Source organism: Adiantum capillus-veneris, chromosome 10, assembly GCF_014529385.1.
Source record: "Adiantum capillus-veneris isolate H3 chromosome 10, ASM1452938v2, whole genome shotgun sequence".
Lineage (NCBI taxonomy): Eukaryota > Viridiplantae > Streptophyta > Polypodiopsida > Polypodiales > Pteridaceae > Adiantum > Adiantum capillus-veneris.
Genome location: NC_140940.1, coordinates 19,551,042 through 19,568,403, shown reverse-complemented (window position 1 = coordinate 19,568,403; position 17,362 = coordinate 19,551,042). Strand labels below are relative to the sequence as shown.

Below are 17,362 nucleotides of genomic sequence, written 5' to 3'. Positions count from 1 at the left end.
CCCTCAGAGATAAGGTGTCCTTTCACATCGGATGTCCAGGGGGAAAAACCCAGTGGGAGAAAAGTGCCCCTGGTGAAGCGCGTATACACACTAACACTACTACATGTCTACAATAGAATCTTTAATAAAGATGTCACTCTCATTTATTTGCTAGATTCAGGCATCTGCACACAAGGAAATTGCATATATGCACTCCTTCCAAATAGCCCACATTAAATTTTTTCATTGTTCAGGAGTCAATTTTGCATCGAACAATACAAAAACAATTTATAAACAAGTGTATAACACATCGACGGTCTCACACATGTTAAACTATCAAAATATCAGGCTAAAAACATATAACACTTCAAAAAAACTATCTCAAATCATAAAACATTGATTCATAGTAGTTCGCACTAGTATCGCCGCGTTATTGATGTAGTACCCACACGATGAGCCAATACTTATCACAAGGACGTCATATTCCCCACGTAATCGAGGTAATGCCCCATGGTAAGCAATGTTCCGTAGAACAGCTAACGCACACAACCACGTTTTGTGGTAAGGTACCTTGTTATTGCCGTACAATACGACATAAGACATGCTACCACACAACACACACAACACAAACACATGAGTCATGTGGTTAGGTACTCTACTATTGCCATGCATTGTGACACATAGCATGCTCCCACATGACCCCCTGACTCACTCTCTCCTCTACGTACATGTGAGGTGTGTGTGTGTGTGTGTGTGTGTGTGAAGCTCTGTCTCTTTCCAAGGCTCCAAAAATATCGAGCAGGCCCACCTATTTATCAAGTTGCGTGTCCATCGGGCTTTTTGTATTTCCGAGCGAGCCCACAGGTATTTTAATGTTCCTGGTGGGCTTTTCGTGGGTTATCAGGTCATCCCTAACAGGCTTCATTGTGATCATGTTAACTGTCATTATGTTAATATGATAATCACACTTAGTAATCATAAGAAATTTTACGTGATTATGTAAATATTAAATCCCTACGGGCCACCTTCCAATGAGATCCCCTAGGTTGGTTGAAAAACCTGCTCAAAACACCAATTGCAAAACAAGTGTCTGATCTAGTATTACACAAGAAAATCAAACTTTCCACAAGCTTTCTGTACTTCTTGATGTCGACTAAGGGAGAAAAATCCTCCATCAATTCACCTCCAAAGGATTGCGGTCACAATTTTACAATCCAAGATCCCAATTTTACAATCCAACATCCCAAATGCTTTAGAATTTTTAGTATCACACAAGAAAATCAAGCTTCCCACAAGCTTCTTGTACTTCTTGATGTCTACTGAGGAAGAATAATCCTCTATCATATTCACCTCCATTGGATTGTTCACAGCTTTACAATCTAGCATCCCAAATGGTTTTATAATTTTGTTGCATACTTTTGTTAGAAGATGAAGATGCTCTTTGTGAATTGCCAAACCTCAATCCCCAAGCAATAATGTAAAAGTCCCAAGTTTGTTATTCGGAACTCAGAGCTCAAACTCTTTCTAGTTTGTGGAAGGAGCTCTTTGTAGTCACTGTAATAATCAAGTCATCTACGTAAAAGATAACGATGGGTTGCTTTCCATTCTCTCTTAATACATACAAATTTACATCAAAAGCACTCCTTTTTTAGCCAAGATTTTTGAAATACTTATCTATCCTTACATATCATGCTCTTGGGCGACAGCTTTAGGCCATATAAAACCTTTTTCAACTTACAAACCTTTGTTTTTTAATGGGGCAAGTCAAACCCTAGTGGCTGCTTTATGTAAACCTCCTCCATCAAACCCTTCAATTTGTGAAAAACCTTGTGGTACTAACTTTCTTTATAGTTTTTCAATGAGCCATCGGTCTTGTGTTTGAATTTGTAAACCCATTTGGTGCCAGTGACCTTCTTCTTTGGTGGTTGATCCACTTTGTAAACCCATTTGGTGCGAATGACCTTCTTCTTTGGTGGTTGATCCACTATTTGCCATGTGTTTTTCTTTGTTATGCTGTCATATTCTGACTACATTACTTCTTTCTAGTTTGGATCATCCATGGCCTCTTTGATGGTGGTTGGATCCTTTACAAAGCCCACAATTTCAGTCAAAAGATCCATGTTCACAATGTGTTCAGGCGTTCTTTTTTGCTCCTTTATCCTCTTTGACCTTCACAAATCATTTTCTTCTTCACGAGGATTGTGAACATGAGGATTTCGATCATCAAAGAGATATTGAGTCCACTTTGGTAGTGGCTTCTCCTATGATGCTACAACAAGTTGGTTAATTCTGATTGAGTTTTCATCATCTGACAACTCCTCCTCCTCAATTTTTGCCTGACTTTGATTTGACACAAGTTGGGTTATTTCTTTGTTTGATGAGAAAGTGGACAACTCTGTTTCTCCACCAAATGTGGCACTTGAGTTTTCATCATTTGACAACTCCTCCTCCTCAATTTTTGCATGACTTTGATCCGACACAAGTTGGGTTATTTCTTTGTTTGATGAGAAAGTGGACAACTCTGTTTCTCCACCAAATGTGGCACTTCTTCAAAGACCACCTCGCTACTAGTGTATATCTTCTTTGCCTCTAGATTGTAGAGTCTATATGCTTTAGACTCTTCACCATATCCTAAATAGATACACTTCTTGCTTTTGGCTTCTAGCTTTGTTCTTTTGGAATTAGAAACATGTACATAACAAAAACACCCAAAAGTTTTGAACTGCAAGACCTAAAGTTTCTTACCAAAATAGGTTTATTGACATGTTTTTCCTATCGAAGCCTTTGTGTAGCTTTGATTGAGAATATAAACTATGGTATTTATTGATTTGGCCCAAGGCCTCTGACATATCCTTGGCTTTGAGCATGCATCATTCCATCTCTACCACAGTCCAATTGCGAAGTTTCACAACTCCATTCTGTTGTGGTGTGTAAACACTAGTAAGGTGACGCTTGATGACATGCTCCTTGGAATAGTTGTCGAATTCATCTGAAACGAATTCTTCGAAGTTTCTTGACCTTCTTTTTTGTCTCATTTTCTACAAGCTTGTGCCGCACTTTAAATTTTCCAAAAGCTTCAAACTTCTCACGAATGAAATACACCCACATCTTTCTACTAAAGTCGTTGACTAGCAACAAAAAATAGATAAATCCACCCGAAGCATACAGTAGACATTTTTCCACAACGATCTACATGTACCAAATGTATAGGAGACTGTGGTTGATTATTAGTCTTTCGTGGTAATGCCTTCCTTCGTTGCTTGCCCATCGTGCATAAGTATTGTTGTGCTAAAAGAGATGCATAGATCTCGGATGGTTACACACATGCGTCAAATCTCAGATATGAATCAAGTATGTGAGGTTGGTGAACAAATCGCTCATGCAATGACTCACTTGTACCTTTTTTTTGTAGTTATCGTAAGTACAAAAAGCTCGTAAAGATTGTTGCGCCTTATTCTCTTTCCCAATGTATTGCCTTGAGAACCCAAGATTTTTGCTCCAGTTTTCTTGAAACAAACTTCAAGACCACGATCAGCGATTGCAACTATCGAGAGAAATTTATTCTTGATTTTTGGCACATACGACACATCATAGTTTTTCTTAGTTTCACTTGTAGCTACTAATAAAGAAATTTCTCCAAACCCTTTTGTTGAACATGCTACATTATTTCCAACAATTACACTGATGGGTTCTTGTAGAGGATTCCAAGAACTATACTAATCTTTCTCACTTGTCCTATGTCAAGATGCTCCACTATTTAGAATCCAAGTACCATTAACAAAAGGAATTTGTGTTGATGAGCATATCTCTTCTATGGCGGTCCAAGATTCAAGCTCTGCCTCAACATTGTTGGTGGATTCTCTTTCTTTCTAAGAAGCTTTCATGGTGTCGTTCTTTTTATATGCTTTCTTCTTTCTGTAGTTTTTAACAACATGACCTCTCTTGTCACAATAAAAAGAGCTACCCATACATTTCTTTTTCTTGGGCTTCGTCTTAGCGGCATTTAAAGTAGTTCCCTTGCCTTTTGCATTGGCCGTGAAATAAGTCTCACCCCCACCATCCATAGTCCTAAGTCGTAGCTCCCCTTCAAACAACGTTGCACTTAGTTCTTCAAATGTAAGAGGGGTTGGATGAATCCGAGTGTTGAGTGTCATATCAAAACCATCATATCTATCTGGAAGTATGGAAATGTAGCGTAAAGATAAATCTTTCAGAGAAATAGCCACACCAACAATAGCTAATTGACCTTGGAGATCCTTAATTCACTTGAGAAAGGCTTCCATCTTCTCTCCGTCAACAAGTTTCTCAGCTTCAAGTTGATTTTCTAGCTTTTGAATTCTGGTGTGATTGTGCGCCTTATATTGGCAAGCCAATATGCTCTAAGCTTCATGTGCTTTAGTGATATGCTGAGTCAAAGTGAGAACACAATCACTTACACACATGAAAATTATGCACAATACATATGCATTTCTTCTCATTCAGGCATATAGAAGAGTAGCATTTGGATTAATTACAAGACTTGGCCTCTTGATTAGTTGTTATAGCAGGCTCTGTGTTAGCACCATTTTGCCTCAATATTGTATCCAATAATTCATATGAATCCAAAATTACCATTTTTTTGAATTTCCACAGAGTGTAGCTAGAGCCATCGAGCTTGCCTTCTGTGAAGGCCGGTGGTGGATGCATGCGTATCGGAGTAGCACTAGCAACAATATTTGAAGAAGACAACATAAAAACATGGATTTTGCAAGGTAATATACATACTTCTTGTACAATCTTAGCTATAAGTACCTAAACCTCTAATACCATGTAAGAAATGTAGAACAAATAGGATCTTGTAGCAAGGAGAGTAGGGAGAGATATGATGCAAAGTAAATTAGTGACAAATCAAGATTTAAATTAGCACTTTTACAAAGTGATGGCGTCAACTACCATGTACTCTAAAGGTAGAGCTTAAATGGCGATATAATTAACTAGAGCTATTAGGCACGAATACAAAGAGCTGGTTATCTCTCAATATAAGATGCCATGGTTCATTATATGGTGCTACAATTGGGTGGTAGCTAAATGTGTATGTGTGGCATGTGTAGTATTGACTATTCCAACCCATCGTCCGCGGTCACCAACCATAGTACTAATGGCATGTAGATATGGCTTAATATCACAAGGAATATTCCTTTAAAATTTGTCTTGGGGGTGTTGCCCTTGAACCCTTGCTTGGGGACCAATCCACCAACTATATGTGCACTATTGGCTTCTCCTCATATGGGGGGCCTTACAAACTGTGTCGTATACATGATGATAAACAAAACAGACAGGTTGGCATTGCATGTATACTAACAAAACTATGTAATTTTGTGAACTACATGTGAACTTTGAACTCGATGTGAACTAAAGTCGCACGATATCGAGGAATGCTTGAAGACTAACAAAGTCTCCTGTCACATAAAAAAGACGAGTGGTAGCATGACGATAGTGCCAACACGTGAATGGGAGATGGTGGGATCAAATCTTGAGATTCCCCAAATTTTGCCCCCCTTGGTAAATAGACGGCCAAGAATTGCTGATGTTCTCATGCCATTGATCCCTCTTGGAATGGGGGTGTCACTAACGTGGAGGTCTCAATGGGAAGAGGCTGTAGCTTGTCACTGTTTTAAACAATTACAAAGGCTCTCACTGGGAAAGAGGTTTTGAACAATTTACAAAGGCATTCTTTACCTACATCACGATTAATTTCACAGGACATTGTCGCAATTCGGACATAACTAATCGCGTGCTCCCGGTATTTATGAATTTGAGTCGATAATTGGCATACTTGAAGTCTTCAAGCGCTGCAGTACTGATGCATGGGATGGGCCATGGCTATGTCGAGCGAAGTGCTGCAGCCTGCAGCACTGAGGCTCATTATGTGCACAACCTCGCTTATTAGCTATGTAGCCTCACACCAAACACATTTGGGCTATGTTCCCCCTCTCCCACGGCAGTTTTGTGGGCGCAAATGCCGATACTGAGAAAGCCTCCTCAAAGGCGTGCGGCAGCATTCCGATGTATCTGTTTAGGTATTCGAGTGGGATTTCATGACCGACCTCTGTATTCATGAGGAAGAGGCTTAGAGATGAGATAAATCTGAAGGACAATTTGGGAGGTCTCTCTCTCTCTCTCTCTCACACACACACACACACACACACACACACACATATGCAGGTACGTGGCACATGCACATCCTAGGTGCCCCTACAGACTAGGTTTAACCCAGGATCTCCCTTGGGCTGCCACTTTTCTGCATTGAGGTCCAACTTTGGCAAAGACTCACTAATAAATAATTGTGGAACCAACGTTTTACTTTGTATAACCTTCAAGGTGAAATGCGCTAATTACTACCCTGCTTATTTGTGTGCATTTAGAGTAAAAGGGCAACCAATTTTTGTATGTTGTTTCTGCTTGGGAGTTTTTTGAGGGAAGGCTAGGAAATTTACATTGTATCTCTGCTGATGTCCTTACATCAGCATTCTGAGCCAACAATTTTGCTTTAAGTCCTGCCATATTAGGATCCTAACTAGCAGGTTGAAAATGTCCTCTGCTTCAACAGCCTTTATCGGGTTTTCCAGACCTGAATCAAGTGAAATCTGAAGTAGTGAGACATGAAGCAAACGATGCATTTTCATGGGCCTGTGTGAGTTATTGGGTTTTCCGGGCCTGAATCAAGCAAAATCTGAGTACTGAAACATGAAGAAGACGATGCATTTTCATGTGCCCTTGTGAGTTAATGCCAATGGAGATGTACGAGAGTGCACACAATGTGACTTGCATGTTTGCACTTTTAGTGAATTTGTGTTCTGGACTTCCACATTGTAGGATTGATGATTGGTCAGAGTAGCATGGATTTTTACTGTAAGTCATACTTCGAAATATGAGTGTAGTCTCCTTCACATTCTAAAATTTGCCTTGGTATGGGCAGGTGCTGGCAAGCAGAGACGAAAGCTTAAAATGAGCGAAAAACTTGCCCAGGAATTGGAATTCTTTGAGAAGACGCTTAATGATGCCCAGAGCTGCTATGAAGAACTGAAAGCCCGGAAGCTACGCCCTGAGAGTAACTGCTGCACAGGGTTTGTTAATTTTCAGCCTCTGCCCCCAATACCAGTCGACCTAACATCCTCCCCTAAGCAAAATCATCTCCCAATTCCTATGTTGCCAGATGCAATTGGTTCACCTCTATCTTCTCCCATTGAACATGTCCCGATTCCCATAGAACATGCACCCATTCCCATCGAGCATGTACCTATTCCTGAATACAAGTCAGGAATTATTATGGATGATGTAGGAAATCTAGCGGTAAAAGGAGGCTTCGAAATGCAGTATAAGCCATCACCTCAGCTGCCCTGCCCAGGGGTAGCACTTGCTCAGGCCTCACAAGTTTTTGCCTCCTTCTTGCAGAGGCTCACACAGCATGGAGTTGTTCTTCAGTTTCCTACGACTCCTGCTTTCGTAAAGGAGAAGCTCAGAGGTGGTCGTAATGAAGTCACACCAGAAATGGGCCCGATGAGGTCAAAAGAGGCTGCGTCAGCTGATTTGTCGTCTTTAAAGCTTAGTAGAGAGGTGGTTGCTGAAGGACCAAAGGAGTTGGAGCAAGAGAAGCCTTCGTTTGCCAAATTCACCAGAGATGAAGTGGTTTTTGTAGAGGCAACAGAGCTAGGGCTGGAGAACTCCTCGTCTTTAGGGCTGCACCATGTGCAAGTGGCTGAAGAGTCCTCTGAATTGGGACTCAGACAAGAGAAAGTTGCTGATGAGTCAAACAAGGTTGAGCCAGAGAATGCCCCTCCTTTAAATTTTAGCAGAGACATTGAAGAGCTAAAAGAGGTTGAGGCTGATAAAAGGCAGTGGGAAGAATTTTTGGTACCAGGCAGAGGTGAGAAGGCTGTCTCGGAGTCTGATATTGAGGATGATGATGGACTGAAAAACCTTTGGGATGCCATGGAACTCTCACTTGCTTGTACAAATGTGAGTATCTCTTTGCTGTTATATTGCATTAATGCTGCCGAGTAAGTATTTCTTTGATCAGCAATATTACCTCATTCGACAAGATTAGCTTGAGGATATTGCAACTACCAGATTCTGGGCACTTTGCATTGAATTCAGTGGACCTTGCATGATAAAAGTAGCAGAACTTTTACTGTCTGATTTGGAGTGTCCCTTGTTGGGTTGAGGGTTATTTTTTTTCCTGATGACATACACTCTTAGTCTCCTTGTTGTGTCTTTGTAGGAAACTAAGAATAGCCGGGTGGAGGCAGACAACAGCCATAATGATGGGTGCACTCATGACTTCTACAAAAGAGATGACATGGGGCTGGTGTGCAGTAAATGTGGCCTTATTGGCCAAGATGCAGAGTACATCTTTAACTATGTTTGGGGAGAGGTGATTGGACTTCATGTTCTTTAATGTTTTATCATTTTCTAGGATCAAATGCATTGAGTTTGAGTCAATTATGCAGTTAACATCCACCTTAACTTCAAGTTTGTTGTAAATTGTGTCAAATTGATTGTACTCATGCTTTCTAATTGTAATGGAAATGGCTTATGAACTTTGAGAGTAGCGGAATTAGGAAATTAGATAAAGCACTTTTGTGAGATTACTTTGTGAGCATAAAGGGTGAACTTTATTGATGGTAGCAACATAAACATGGTACTTAGTTAACTTGGCATGAACAATACTTTTGCAAGACAGAGAGTTTAGAGAACATTAGAACAATTGAGGACCGGATTTATGTGGAGCCGGCGGTCCCCCCTCCAATAGGCATTTGTATTATAGTTTCTCCCATCAAGAGAGACTTGGTACAATACAATCTTTTGTGTTCCTTGTGACCTAAGTGATGCAATGAAGATGGAAAGCTTTATGCATCACGAGCATAAGATAAACTTTGTAGAAAGCATTAACTATCCCAAGCCTCAGTCCCAAGGCCTCAAACACCTTCGAAGGTTGAGAGAGCTAGCGGGGAATGAGGGTAGGGAAGAGGAAGAAGAAACATTTTATAGGAGAAAGAATTAGTTCTTCACTTATCATCACTCTTCTTGCTAGCATGGTAATAAAGATGGAGAAGATGACAAGCTTAAGCATTGAAGCATGGCTCTTGGTTGGATTTGCATTCCATAGCAAAGAGTGTTGGTGTAGGCTCTCAACTTCTCTACTAGCTTGGAGAAGGAGATTGAGCTCTTGCACTTTGTACTTTACACCATGAGAGTGTGCGTGGGAGAGTATACCCCTCAAGCATGCCCTCTACTTGCTTTGGTCAACCCCCTCTTCTAGCACAATCTTAAAGCTCATTGGACCCTTGCAAGCCTGTCCAATCACATGCAGGACGCATATCAAGCAAGCATGCTAGCCTTGGGACAAGTGTCCCCCTTTTCCCTTTGAGAGAGAGAACTTGATAAATGCAAAAACAATTAATTGAATCTACTAATTTATCATTGGATCTCTTGGGAGGCTAACCAATAGGCTTTAGGCACACCATGAGGGCAACGTGAGGAGGAGCTTGACAAGTGTTCTTTTTGCTTTCTTTGTACCGAGCTTGCCTTGTGTGGGGGGTGTGTGTTCTCTCTCTAGTCACCTCTTGTAGGGCTCGCCCTCTCCTTGTAGGGATAGTTGTGACTTTGTGGTACACCTTACCCTCAAGCACCTTAGTCAGCAAGCATGCAAAGCACCTCAAGCTTGGGTAATGTCCCCACAAGCATCTCAAGCTCCCTGGTCGGCAAGCACGACAAGCACCTCAAACACCTTAGTCTTCAAGCACGACAAGCACCTCAAGCTTGGGCCGGGTTTTCACCTCAAGCTCAGCCCTAGCTTACCTAAGGTCAAAGGACTTTTCAACGCTAACCTTTGGAGGTCTTCTGTAAGGTGCAACGGAAGTGAATGTTGAACTTTGCTCAAGATGATTGCTCCGAACTGTGCTCAAGGGTTCCTTTTACTTACGGAAGGGAGAGCCTTCCGTTCCTTTAGTGAGAGAGTGCAAATGATCACAAACAAAGTGAATGACAGTGTGAATGAAGGTGTTGAGAGAGAGAGAGAGAGAGAGAGAGAGAGAGAGAGAGAGAGAGAGAGAGAGAGAGAGAGAGAGAGAAGAATACGACACCAGACTGTTGTCAAACCCTCCTCCAAGGGCCCCCCTCTCTATGGCGAGAGAGGTCTATGCTATTGATTGCACAAATCTGGTACAATGGTCTAGATGCAATGGACTTGCCGACGATGTTGACGACAATGATGACGGCGACGAGACGGGCTGAAAACTGAAAACGCTAGGGGCTGAAATTTTAAAATCTGCTAACTGTTGAATTCTGACTCTATGTTGGCGAGGACAGCGATGGTGATGACGCGACGAAGATATTCTAAAAACGCAGATGTTGAATCTGCGGACAGCGGGCTAAAACTCAAAACGTTGGCTGATCTGACTGTGCGGCAAAGATCTGCTGCGGGTAGGTGGGATCTGCGAGGTTTGGGGCTGATCTTCCGGAGTCTAAGTGCTGAAAACTGAAAACGCTAATAACTTGGGCTGATTTGTCGCCGGGAATCTAAAAAATGCTAATGCTATCTGCAAAAACGCTAGGCCTTATATGGGATCTGCAAAACGCCAGGACTGATCTGCTACTGCTGAAAACGCTAGGCTGAATGTGAGCCAAAACGCTGGTCTTGATCTGTTGTTGGGTGAAAACGCTAGGTCACCTGCTGGTCTTGCTGAGAAGGTGCACTGTAAGTTGGTGAACTCTTGCTGCCTCTTCTGCCAGATAGTGCTAGTGCTAGGTTTCTTTTATAGAACTCAACAAATTTGCCCTACCCAGTTTCCCAACAAAGTCACTTATTAATAGTAAGTGAAAAATGGCTAAAATAGGAAAAATGGGTCATGTGCACTGTAAAATGCTAATGATGGCTATTGACTGTAATACTGATGATCATGCTGTGTGCAACCAAAGGATATGCAACTACTCTTGAGTCTTAAGTGCCTGGACATGCATGGCCTGCGCACAGGCTCACAATGTAAGGTGCTGTGGAATGAATGTTGTATTTTCTCAAGATTAGTGATCTTTATTGCTCAAGGTTCCTTTTAGTTCTTAGGGAAAGAGAGAGCTTTCCGTCTGTAGAGTGTTGTGTTCATGAACAAAGTGAGTGGATATTGTGCGTGCAAGTGAATGAGACTGAGAGAAGGAGAGAGAAGAGATACGACACCCGAGAGGTTTGTAAAACCCTCCTCCGAAGGCCCCACTCTCGTCGGCGAGAGTGGTCTATTCTTTGAATGCACAAGGTGTACAATGCGTATGCAATGGATTGATGCAATGGGACTATGCCGATGACGACGACGGTGATGACGACGACGACTCGATGGCTGAAATCTGTATTCTTCTATCTGCTGAATTTCTTGGACTGTTCGGGGCTGAATTGGTCTACTTCTATCTGCTGTCCAAAGGGGGGAAACTGTTGATGGTTCTGAGTGGTCTTGGGGTTGCTTCACACGGCTGAAAATCCCTGTTTTGGCAAGGGACTTAGGGCTGGGTAAAATGCTGGAACAACCTGGTTCAAGGCTGCGTTTTTATGGCCTGTTTTCGCAAGCTAAAAACGCTGAGGATCGGAGTCAAGGCTGCGTTTTTATGGGCTGTTATACCTGCTGAAAAACGCTGCTAGGCTGTGGTGCCAAGCTGTGGAAAAACGCCACCAAAACGCTGAATGGCTGAAGTGTACTGGCGTTAGTGCATAGGCTGAAACGCTGATGTTGGTGCTGAGGTTTGGTGAGCAAAAACGCTACTGCTGGTGGTCTTGGCGACGATGCAAGGGGGGAAGATGCGGGGGATCTCGTGTTGCCGCGGTACTGCAAGAGGACACACCGGCAGAGGTCTTTATCCAAAACGCTAGGCTCTGGAGGGTACTGCTGAGAAGGGACTTGTTGAGCGGGAAGCTCCTGCTGCCTCTTTTGCCAGAAAGTTAGCACTTGGGTTTGCTTATATATTAACTTAGCAGAATTACCCTACCTACTTTTGTTGGAAAGTCACTTAAAAATAATAAGTGAAAATAACCAATAAATAGGAAAATAGGCTAAATGCACTGGAAAATTCCCGTAACTGATGCTAATGGATTCTGATGGGAATTCCGATGATAGTGTTGTGTGCAACCGGAGGATATGCATCTATGCTAAGTGACTGGGCATGCACGGTCTACGAATACACTCACAAAAGTGCCAGATCACTGTTAATCTAGACTGACTGAACCCTGCTGTGCTGTAGCTTGTCCACAGACACATAGGGTTGGGATGTGTCATGTGACACACAAAGGTGCTAGAACACTTCCTAAGCTAACCTGAATCTTAGACCTGAAGTAGCTTGTCCACATGCACATAGGGTTAGATGTGCATGTGACATCCCCTCCTTTACAAAGTGAGGTATTAGTACCGAACTGTATGGCGTCGAGGGAGAGTGCCAACGTCTGGAATCCGGGGAAGGACTCTTCACCAAACCACTCTGATGCGTGGGTCGTGCGATACTTGAACTTCATAAAGGTCTGCAACGCTTGCTTCTTTGGGCCGTGCCGAAAGCGACACAAAGGGATTTGTGGCTGCTTCAATGCCCCAACTGCGTCTATGGGCGTAGGTTCACCTTCAAGAATCTCCGAGGAGAAAAATTCCTGAAACCACTTTCAACACAAAATCATGAACATACCCATTCCATGTAGAGTAACTGGAAAAATACTAGTCATCCTAAATGACTGTGTATGCAATGTAGATGAACGAAGTGATGGAGTGCCAAACCGTTCATCAAACACACGCAAAAAGTGAGATCGACTCTTGACTTGTCGTCCTAAATCTATCAACTGTGGCAAATCACAATGAAAATGCCGATGCTTGTGGTCAATCTTTCTTGTGCTCTTTCAAGAGAAATCCGCATACTTTCGTGCTCATCCATGAGTAAATCATGTGCATTGTACAATACGGCATGCCTGTGGAAAGGAAACACGTAAAGACGGTGAAGAAAATACAAGAAACCGTCACGAATGAAACACTCAAACAATGCGTGTTGACTAATCATGCGAACACACAATACTTTCTGAGTGATTTCTTTGGACCTCGACTCGAGAGCCAAGATCGGTTTTGCATGATTGATCGTATGTGCAATGAGGTTAGCTTCATTGGAAAAACCATCATCTAAACCATCATCCTTGTGAACAATCACATCTTTATCAAGCAAATCATCATCCTTGTGAATAATCACATCTGTATCATGCAAAACATGTGTCGTGCTTTGGAGAAGAAAAGACTCTGAGAGTCTCCTCCTCCTGTTTCTTTTTAATCTTTGCCTGCACATTAGAAATGAGAGGTAAAGAATGATCAACTTCCTCACCGCGAATGATGACGAGAGAGTCACTTTTGGCATTTAGAGTGAGAGTTTTGTCCGCCCAATCAATGAGAGGGTTATTCTCACGAAACCATCTAATGCCTAGAATCATATCACATCCTGAAAGAGGAGACACTACAAATTTTCTGCAGAAGGAGGCTTGTTGAACAGGGAATAACACATCAAGGCACTCTCGTGTAATGAAAGAGTCTATACCGGGAGCGAAGATCGACACCTTGAGAGGAGATGTCTTGCTAACCTCCAAGCGGCTCTTTTGACAAGAGAGTCACCAATCACATCATGCATACTACGAGAATCAAACAAGACCACCATGTGTTGACCATTCACATGACCATAACACTTCATGAGAGACATAGAGCATTGCGAAGGAGATTGTACCGTAAGTTCGGTAGGAAAGGACTAGGTGATGGGTATTCCTGATGCGTCACAAGGTGGGTGACGGGTGCATCGGAAAGGGGATACCCATAGTCGAGAGGAAATTTCGAATTGTGTTGGAATTGTGCACAAGGAAAAGCAAGCACTTGAATGAAGATGGGTTCAGAGGAAACTTTGAGGAAAAACAGATGCTTTCTGAGAAAGCAGGATTGCTTTTTGGGAAAGCAGATGCTTTCTCGCGAGGAAGTCTATGTTTGCATTGCAACTGTGCGTGTGATTGCATCCAGGGACGCCTGGGAAGTGCTGTGAAAGCATTGTTTTTAACTTATAGGGTTTTATTGAGTTTTTGGGCAGATTCAGACTATTTTTAAAATATGCCGGCCGCCCATTTAATAAGTGGGTAGCCATCTGATAAATAAGGCCACAGATCAGCCAGCGTTTTCTATCTCTTTTTCTGGCAGAACAGCGAAAAAAAAAAGATTTTTTTTGTTTGGAAAAAAAAAAAAACCCGGCCGCGATCTCTACGCGAGCAGCTATTCGTGCCCGTGGCTAGGAACTATAAAAGCATCACATGCACTCACTCAGAGGGAGGACCAGTTTTTGCAAGAAGGAGATGCTGCTGCAGAGTTCACCCACAAAGAAGACAGTTGCCAGTGATGCCCAGGACTTTCCCAAGTGTACCCGATGTCGCCAAGACCTAGTGCGTGAGTTCCCTCGCGAAGAAGTGCCTACGGAGCGTGTTTCCGTCGCGACAAGCTGCTGTTTTTCTCTGTTTTCAGCCCATAAACATCGTAGACGGGGCTGATTTATGAGAAGGAACCCGAGAACACACCTCTTTTGTGCGTAGGATTGGAAGAGAGGATTTTCTATGTAGAGATCTCTTTCGAGGAATTGCTTTTCGAGAACCGAGTTGCGTTTCGAGCGTCGAGATTTTGAAGGTAACATTTTCATGTTATGATCTATGAGTATTTGTTTGCAGGTGTACTTCCTCTTAGTGAGGGAGTAGGAGCAGAGAAAGGGCATGAGCCTCTGCAGGAGAAAAGCGCTCTGAGGAACTAGAGCCAGATCAGCCCAAGGGTTTCGTACCCGAGTTTGGGAAGTAGATCCACGGATGGAGGGAGGTAGTCTCTCAAGTTGTGATCTGGAAGTTGGGATTTCCAAGAACTTTGTGTCCGGGAAAGCAGAGTTGTTCTGTGGGAAGAGGACTCTGGAAACAGAGTTGGAAAAGAGAGTTGTAGGGATATCATGCCCTGAGTCTGGAAGGTGAGATCCAGAGGCGAGAACCTTGGTTCTCAAGGATTTGGAATAAGGAACGGAAGTTTCTTGGAATAGGGTTTTGTCCTAGGAATCGGAAGCTGAGGCTTCCGGGAACCATCAAGTCTTATTCTAGAATGAACGTGGTAATACGTTCGGTTCAAGTGCTTGTATAGACTTTTCCTCAGTAATAAAGATACTATTACGGGGGGGGGGACCGACCCATCTTCTGGTCCCGAGTACTGTGTCGATCTTCTCACTCTCTATCTATTTCTCTCTATATCCTTTGGCTTCAGTAATAAGTAATAAATTCTATTTATCCGAATGTATTTTTTATTGTTATGCGCTCCGGTTTGTGACAGTGGTATCAGAGCATGGTCTCCTCTCTTTCTCTGTAAAGGGGGACGACTCTGGGAAGATACAGGAAGAAGCCATGACAAGCCAAGAGAGAAGTAAGCAGGCGTGCAAGTGATTGAGACTGAGAGAAGGAGAGAGAAGAGATATGACACCGAGAGGTTGTAAAACCCTCCTCCAAAGGCCCCACTCTCGTCGGCGAGAGTGGTCTACTTTGATTGCACAAAGGTGTACAATGCGTATGCAATGGACTGATGCAATGGGACTATGCCGACGACGACGACGGTGGTGACGACGACGACTTGATGGCTGAAATCTGAGATCTTCTAATCGCTGAATTTTGGGACTGTTTCGGTGGCTGAAAATGACTGTTTTGGCTGCGTTTTCTTGGGCTAAAGATGGGGGAACTTCGGCAACCAATCTGGGATGTATCTGCTATCTTGCTAAAGGCTGAAAATGTTGTGTATCTGCGGCGGCAGGTTGGGGCTGAAAGTCAAAACGCTGCAGCAATGCAAAAACGCCAGAAAAAAACGCTAGCTTGGCTGAAATTGCTGATGTCAAAACGCTGATTCTGCTGATGCTTTGCAATCCCAAAAACGCTGGGCTTTGGGGTTGCCTGAAGGGGGAACAAACGCTAGAAAGGGTTGGACTTGATGGCGATGGCTATGCTGAGAGGGGGGTTCTGCTGAGAAGTTGCCTGTTGAGCGGGAAGCTCCTGCTGCCTCTTCTGCCAGAAAGTGCTAACTTGGGTTTTCTTATATATTAACTTAGCAAAATTGCCCTACCTACTTTTGTTGGAAAGTCACTTAAAAATAATAAGTGAAAATCCCAATAAATAGGAAAATAGGCTAAATGCATTGGAAAATTCCCCTAACTGATGCTAATGGATTCTGATGGGAATTCCGATGATCATGCTGTGTGCAACCGGAGGATATGCATCTATGCTAAGTGACTGGGCATGCACGGTCTACGAATAGACTCACAAAAGTGCCAAATCACTGCTAATCTAAACTTGACTGAACTGACTGAACCCTGTTGTAGTGTAGCTTGTCCACGGACACATAGGGTTGGGATGTGTCACGTGACAAGTAGTGGTTCACTCTTGCCAAGGTAGCTCCACTCTTGATCCTCTCTGAGGAAGGAAAGATAAACAAATTTAACGAAGGACTTTTGCCCGAATTTTGTAAACCCATTTGCAAGATACTTTGCAGCAGATGGTGGAGTCAGCAATAAAAGCTGAAAGTGTACACCTCAGTGTACATGGAATCTAATCCCCACAATGGGACGGGAACCATTGAACACAAAAACAACGAACTTTTGTTACCTCTCCTCGAAGGATATGCTGCTATCCGGAGAAAGTTTGGAGTAAGGGAATTCAATCCAACTCTTGAGTTTTTTGAAAGGAAGACCCTCAAACTTTAAGTAAGAGGGTAGGTCTTTGATCAAAGTTAAATCTTTGAGGAACCCATAAACTGCGTATTGCTTTTACGAGATATGTATGTGTCTAACCAGGACTGATCACTCTCGAGTGTTTATGAGAGTAGAATTGAATTGAAACATTGCTTTATGCAATGAATTGGTTTGCTCAACCATCCGGAAGGTCAACTATTGATTTCGTATCTGGTAGTTCACCAACAAATTACTTGCTATTGCGGGTAGGACGTCAGAAAGGAAGGAACCATTCCAAGACTTCAACCAAGAAAAGCTTTCACTAAGCTTGAGTACCTTATGAACCAACACCCCCTACCCGGTAAGGGAAGATATGGTAGTGCTTTTCACACAAGTGAATGAACACTCTCTTTATGAGGGAAGGAACAAGCGACGACTACGGCCTGTGCTCGAGGAATTCAAGGATTAAAATCCTAGATTATTTGATGAGCGGGTTTTGTTCTAAGATCGAGCCAAGGAATTGTCAGGTGAGCGTCTTTGCTCTAAGGAGCTTACAAAGAGAAGGTAATTTCCCAAGTTCACCGAAACTCTAACACAACTTAAGAATTATGTACACCTTTGGGTA

The 17,362-nt window shown here is 42.7% G+C and overlaps 1 protein-coding gene across 1 annotated transcript in view; it reads left to right on the top strand.

Moving 5' to 3' along the window:
- Window positions 1-5,725: 5,725 nt before the first annotated feature.
- The window catches only part of LOC147448519 (protein CHROMATIN REMODELING 35-like), a 56,920-nt gene continuing 45,283 nt past the window's right edge, over window positions 5,726-17,362 (top strand). The window contains exons 1-3 of the mRNA XM_086521090.1: window positions 5,726-6,124; window positions 6,938-7,977; window positions 8,240-8,392. Of these exons, the coding sequence (XP_086377216.1) occupies window positions 6,076-6,124; window positions 6,938-7,977; window positions 8,240-8,392 (1,242 nt within the window). The 5' untranslated portion in view covers window positions 5,726-6,075. The remainder of the gene's footprint in view (window positions 6,125-6,937; window positions 7,978-8,239; window positions 8,393-17,362) is intronic.